Raw genomic sequence first — 6,984 nt, forward strand, 5'->3', positions numbered from 1 at the left:
TCCCAGTAGATGTATCTGCAGTATAGGGTTTGATTCTATAACATTTCAAAGTTTTCCAGGGGTGGGTGGGAATCCCGGATAGCAAAGCTGCTTTGGTGGGTGCGGCTTTGCGGAGTTCAGACAATGTACTAATAAATGAATTAGCATCTCAGTAAGGAGATCACTTCGGGGCTGATATTGATCAGGCCGAGCCTGTGTGTTTGCCTGGGATTGTTTGGAGGATAATTGAGTGTCAGTCTCTGTCTGTGTCGTCTCACTGGCGCCTGGTGCTTTTGGATTTGCTAATTTTCGCTAAGTGTCTTTTGCCGGCTACTCCCACTCCATCTAGCCCAACAAGCAGCCCGGCTCCTTGCAGCCAACCGTCTGTCTGCCGGGGCTGTATTGATCACGAAAAAATAAATACAGAACAGATGAAAACGATACGCTCCCGTCCAACCCCGGGGGGCTGCTTTGCCGTGTCTGTAATGCGCAGCCCTGGCTCTGCCGATCGCTTGTGGCTCTCCGGGCCCGCCCGCACTGGCGCTCCCTGTAATGATCTTTCCCCCCCATCCCGTGAACGGCTCGGTACTCACGGCCCATTCCCCCTCGGGCGAGGCAGGGCTGGGTGTGGGCAAGCGTCCCCCGACAGTTTGGGTCTTACGCGCTGGCGGATCGGGGCCCTGAGCACCAAGGCGGGGCGGGCGGGGGGGAAGTGTTGGATTAGAAACACTCCGGGGGGTGTGGGGTGGGGGGAGCGCCCCAGGCTGGCTGCGAGGCGGGTGTGAACGCGGGCGAGGGGGGCGCGCTGCGTTCCGCGGAGCCGGCTCTGCCCTGCGGGGACACCCGGGCGCTCTGCCTCCGCCCCGCCCCTCGCTGCCCTGGGCATGAATCGCGGATCCCCGCCGGGGCCATTCCCCAGCCGGAGGGGAGGGGGGGCGGGGCGGCCGCAGGCTGCCAGCCAGTCCCAGGCGCAGCCCGGCCCGGCTGCTGTGAGTGGCAGGGGAGCGGAACCTACGAGAGCGGCGCTGGGGGCGCGGGTGGGCGGGGCGAGGGGCGGGCGGCGGGGCAGGCTCGGCCGGCGCCGCGCTATTTACAGCGCTGGGCTCGCTCGCTGCTTGCCTGGGTCAGAGCCCGAGTCGGTGGCTGCGGGAGCGGCGAGCTCGGCCCGCGGCGCTGCGCGTGTCTCGCTTGCCGGAGGCGGGGGCGCCCTGGCCGGGCGGAGCTGCGGGCTCGCCCTGCTCCCACATGTGGCGGCAGCTGTGGCTGGAGAGCGGCCGCCGCAGCAGCGTGTGATCAGCTGGGCTGCGCTGGCGGGGCGCGGGGCGCAGACAGCCGCGGGCAGCTGGAGTCCCTGCGCTGCCCGCTCCGGGCCCTCGAGTGCGGCGCTGCGAGCTTAAGCGAGCCCTGGAGGGCACCTCGAGCGGCCGGGCGGGGAGGGTCCGGGCGGGGCGGTTAAATGGATCGCCATTCTAGCTACAGCTTCATCTGGCTGCAACTGGAGCTGTGCGCCATGGCCATCCTGCTGACCAGAGGTGAGGGGGCCGGGGGCGGCGCTGGGGTGAGCCGGGGCAGCTCCGTGGCGGTGCCGGGGAGCGAGCGACTGGGGGAGCAGGGGGTGCGGGGAGTCATTAGAGCTGTGCGCGGCGTCACGGGGGTGCGCTGGCGGCTATTGGGGTGGCAATAGCCCCGGGCTGCAGGGAGGAGTGAGACTAGAAGGGGCTGGTTGAGTTGCGGGGGCTGGAAGGTGCGGGCGTGCCCGGGGGGGGGCAGCGTGTGGTGCTGCGGGGGTAGCTCGGAGCCCCCCAGTGCCAGAGGGCGCAGCCTCCCCCAGCCCCGCACTCCCTCCTTGGAGGCTCCCTTGAACGTGGGTTTCCTCTCCCAGGCTGCGCTGGGAGCTCCATGCAGAGGGCTCCGAGCTGGCTTTGAAGCCCCTTGCCAAGCCTTTGTTGGCGTGTAATATTCCTCCCTGCTGAGCCTCGCAGGCTAGGACAAGCTCGCCTCTTGGAAGGAGCGGTACTTGGTTCCCCCCGCCCGCTGCTAGAGGCTTTCCCCCGTTCATTGATGTAAGTCAGACCTTAAGGGCAAGCGGTTGTCAAAATGTTTTTGTTAGTCTGCCTTCAATGAACTTCTGAACGCTTCCAGCCATGGAGCCGGGCCATCTTAGAGACACACTGCCCCTTTTGGAGCCCTGGCGTGGTTTTACTGTAGGGCGGATAGTCTCGCCTCCCCAAAGTGTTTATTAATAAAAAAAAAAAAACCAACCCAAGGAAAGTACATCAGAGGGAATTGATTCCGGCCCCCCACCCTCTTTTTTAATCCTTTTAAAACTAGTAGTGGATTAGAGATGTGTTTAACGTCTTGTTGCAAATGCTACATTCCTGTAAATAGGTATGTAGTTTAAACACACTTAAATTAAATTAACACTGTCTCCACAGAGTTCAGTGACTGCTTAGTTAGTCCTTTTTTTAAGGAGGAAAGGTCACCTTTTTGGCTCCCTATAATTGCCAAGATTCACAGAGGAGGTTAAAGGATAAACTAGCACAGTGATGATGTGCTACTATATTTATTTATTTTGGAAGTAAAGGTGTAATTAACCCTAAATAACAGCCCTTGCAGCATGCAGAGGGAAGCCGCCTGGCCCCATCAAAGGCAGGCAGAACAGGGAGTGACTGAGTGATGTGAAGTCACAGATACTGAAACTATGTGCCTGATAATGATATAATTAGGGGATCATAGACTTCTGGCTGCTGCTGACTTCAAAAGCTTTAAGAGAAGCCTGCAGTCTCTCCTGTAGCCATCTTGACTAAAAGCAGACATTTTTCTTTAATAGCTATATACAGTAACAAGAAAGAGGAGAGAACAGAAGGGCATTGTTCTGTTTCAAAATACCAAATACCCTTTCTGGCCTTTTTGCATAGCACAGGAAGAAACTTTATGAATTGACAGAAATACAGTTTTAATACAGTAATACAAAGTCCATTCTGTTCTACCAAAAATGTGGCTTTAATTAAAATGGAGTTGTAATAACCCGATGACTAGCTTGTCAGATTTTGTTTATAAGACTGTCTTAGGTCAGTAAAACGTAGAATTTTAAACAGGGTCATATAAACAGTTAAAATAGAAGTATGCTTATTGTTTCATTTTCCTCCTCATGCTGAGCTTAGAGCAGTGAAAGGACAGTCAACTTTGTTCTTTGTTTGCATTTTTTTATTAATGTGCTCTAACGGAATAGTAGCTTTCATAGACACTTTTTGCAGGGGAAAAAAGTAGCAAGCTCAGTGATTGTACATAAGAAAGCAGAGAAAAGCTGTTCACGAATTTATTGGAAGGGTGACTTTTGTGAAACTAAGGAAAGTTGGGCTCCTTAGCCTAAAGGCCCAAGGGAGCTAATGCAGACTGGGGAGAGAGGTGCTCTGTCATTTGGCTTCTATTAAGCAGAGTTATTAAAGGGCAGCAGGGACTTCAGGGCCCAGAGCCCCTCTGCAGCAGCATTACCAGGAGAGCTGAGCCTAGATGGGCTGAAGCCTGGAAGTTAATTTGACTGAGTCCTCTCCTGGCCATACGAAGTGGGGAGGGATATTTAAAAGGCAGTTCTGCACGGGTTTATTTTCAGAGTATGTTTTCTAATGCAAGAAGTCTGATAATTCAACTGACTTTTAAAGGCTCACTCACTGCCTCTGTGGTAGGAAGTACTCCAACTAACTGAATTGAAAGTCTAAGTGAATCCCCACTTGTAATGATGGCTCCAGAGTCTGCTGTCCTCTAATTCTCTGAACTGCTGGCATATTGAAATAGGTTGAGTTATGACTTGCCTAGAAATAATACATTTTCCTGACAGTACAAGATGTATATAATCATGACCGTGGTTTGGAGAGCACAAAATGAAGCATTTTATTAAGAACTTTTATCGCTTCCCTTCAGAAATTTTTGAGGTTTCATGAGAGATTGTTTTTATATAACCGGTAGAAGATTTTCAGTCTAAACTTTTCCCCTTTTTTGACCACATGTTGGATTGCCTGCAAAAACTAGGGGTTTTGGGGGAGGCGATTTCAGCCTTGCAGAAGCGTACCCCTTCTTATGATTTTCCATTTGGGTTGAAAAATTGACTTTGGCAAACAAACCACTAATTGTAAACTGCACAGTTCCTGTTTTATAAAACTGACTTTAAAAAGCCCTGTTGCATGAAAAGCTCTTCATAGAAAAAGTTCCTTTTCTGAAGAGAGCACAATAGATGCCCAATTTCATATAGTAAAAATCTTCCTGACTTGCCATTTCTAGATTCTAATGGTTCTAGCTGATAGCTTTATAAGGTGTTAGCTAAAGCTCAAACCTTGGCATAGCCCTGAGAGATAGCAAACAGTTCTGCAGTTCCAATTAAATGTGCCAAAATCAAAAAACCTTAGAATGATCAACCATCAACAGTAATGATTTAAATTTTAAAACACTGTAGCAATGCTATTTCAAACTAGCTTGTGGGGGTGAGGAGATCGTGCCTCTTAAATAAGGATGGATTTGATCACCTGTAGAATGCTCATGTTTAGTAAGTAGTAAAAATACCTAGCTATTATGTGGATGTGGTTATGTATGTCTTATCGAGCAGTATGACCCAAAAAACCCTAGTCTTAATGAGAAGTTTGAAGTGTGACATTTCAGTTATTGCTGCTTTAATATATACCCTGCTTTAATTAAGTATATCGTAGTAGTAAATATTGGTATTGGGCTAGTGCCCAAAGGCACCACTGGGATTAGGGTCCCAGGGTGGTAGGTACTATACAAAAACCAAAAACAGACAAGCCCTGCTCTGCAGGGTTTACAATCTACAATGACCAGAAGTTTGTACCCTTGAGTTTGTTCATTTTGTAATCGCCCACTGTTAATTTGTGACTTAGCAAGTGAGTTTCTGTACTAACTAGGAATAAAATACTTGACCTTTTTTTTAGGTGAAATTAGATGCTACTGTGATGCTGCGCACTGTGTTGCAACTGGCTATATGTGCAAATCTGAGCTTAATGCCTGCTTCTCCAGACTGCTTGACCCTCAGAACACGAATTCCCCACTTACTCATGGCTGCTTGGACTCTATTGCAAACACAGCTGACATCTGCCAAGCTAAACAGGCACAAAACCACTCTGGCACCACCATGCCCACATTGGAATGCTGTCATGAAGATATGTGCAATTATAGAGGACTGCATGATGTTCTCTCTCCTCCCAAGGGTGAGACCTCAGGTAGAGAAAGCAGTTTCAACTAAATGTCTTCTCTGATCTATAGGCTTGTGACAGCCAAGACCTTGTATGTCTGCTATTGATTTTGTTGTTAATGTAATTAGAGATACCAGAGGGAGAAGCATGTGGCGGGATGCAGAGATGTATCTCTAAAAGCTGAGTAGCTTTTATGTCTGCATTAGCATTAGATGTCTGCCTGTCATGCCTGCTTCTCAACATTTCTAAGAGGCAATTGTACAGTGGTACTCATTCATATTAGATCAACTGCCAATGCAATAAAAATATATTATCTTAACTTGTTTTAGAAATGGTTCAGATCAATTTGTAGAGGTACTATTTGTAGATACTTTCCAGTGTGATGTTAAATGATTACCAGCAGCAGCTTTTAATGTGTGGTTTAAGGAATTGTTAAATTTGAAACAATTGTTTAGCTGAGACTGAAATAAACTTGACATCTTTGTTTAACTTTTTGCAGGACAGGGGAGCAGATATCAGCATGACAACAGCAGAAATCTCATCACAAAGGTTCAGGAGTTGACCTCTTCAAAAGAATTGTGGTTCAGAGCAGCTGTAATTGCTGTTCCCATAGCTGGTGGGCTGATCTTAGTGCTGCTTATCATGCTAGCTTTGCGGATGCTCAGGAGTGAAAACAAAAGACTGCAAGATCAACGACAGCAAATGCTCTCCCGTTTGCACTACAGTTTTCATGGACATCATTCGAAGAAAGGACAGGTGGCAAAGTTAGACTTGGAATGCATGGTGCCAGTAACTGGTCATGAGAACTGCTGCATGAGCTGTGATAAAATGAGACAGACAGACCTCAGCAATGATAAAATTCTTTCATTAGTCCACTGGGGAATGTACAGCGGGCATGGAAAGCTGGAATTTGTATGACCAACTTTTTTTTAAATCTGAGCTAAACTTACTAGGAAAACTCTCAAAGGCCTTTGGGTTCTGCTGGACAGGAGCACTTTATCTTAAGCAAACTTTCATTAATCATCTTTTGAGAAACAAAGGATCTCTGCAAACAGAATCTTGGATATTTCCTCTGAAGGATTCCAAAAGTTGTCTTATTTGCACAGAGTAAAATACACTCAATGTATTGTTTGCTTTAAAGTTATGAAAGCAAAAATTAGAAGTTGTACACACTGTCACCAGGGATTTCTGAGCTGTAGGGAGCTGAGAATTGATCTAAATAATAAACTGTATAAAAGCTCCTATGTTTCCTGACTTATTGTAAAGAATCTTTAAATATATATATTTTGTCTGAAACTTCCTTGTGACTTTTTTGTAGAAGACAATAGTTTTCTCTTTTAACATTAACATTCAGAATAGAATTGCAGGAAATCTTGAAATCTGTTCTCCTGTAAAGTCCATCCTCCTGCAGAGTGGCAGAAGTGACTGTTAGTGCTGACATCCTCTTTCAGGAATATCTCTGAATGTCATATAGTGGTGAGTCCACATTTTCCCTTGTCAGGTTATTCCATTGCCTAACTGTTTGAAAAGATTAATTTTTTTTCTTTGGGGGGTTTTCCCCCTCATAACCTTAATTTTCCCTGTTGCAGCTAAGGCTGATTACTTTGCTCTGTTCTTGACTAACTGTCCCTCTTCCTCTTTATTTATTGTATTTAATTTACATAAATATATTTTTGTATTCATCTACCTACACAGGGGCCAAGTAAATCTTTTGAGTCTTGGCTCAGTATGGCCAGTCCTCTCAAACTTTCCTTACAGTTCTTAACTTTCATAAAATTACTTTAAAAAACAAAACAAAACACTT

General features: G+C 47.2%; 1 protein-coding gene across 2 annotated transcripts; it reads left to right on the forward strand.

Moving 5' to 3' along the window:
- Positions 1-1,083: 1,083 nt before the first annotated feature.
- On the forward strand, positions 1,084-6,476 carry BAMBI (BMP and activin membrane bound inhibitor). 2 transcript variants are annotated; one of them, XM_037890923.2, is made up of 3 exons: positions 1,084-1,511; positions 4,920-5,195; positions 5,680-6,476. In XM_037890923.2, the coding sequence occupies exons 1-3, from the start codon at positions 1,436-1,438 to the stop codon at positions 6,096-6,098; spliced, it is 771 nt and encodes a 256-aa protein (XP_037746851.1). In that variant the 5' UTR covers positions 1,084-1,435; the 3' UTR covers positions 6,099-6,476. The 2 variants fall into 2 exon arrangements, with proteins under 2 accessions (XP_037746851.1, XP_037746850.1); XM_037890922.2 differs by having other exon boundaries at positions 1,086-1,511; positions 4,920-5,207.
- Positions 6,477-6,984: the final 508 nt, after the last annotated feature.

This window comes from Chelonia mydas, chromosome 2 (assembly GCF_015237465.2).
Source record: "Chelonia mydas isolate rCheMyd1 chromosome 2, rCheMyd1.pri.v2, whole genome shotgun sequence".
Classification (NCBI taxonomy): domain Eukaryota; kingdom Metazoa; phylum Chordata; order Testudines; family Cheloniidae; genus Chelonia; species Chelonia mydas.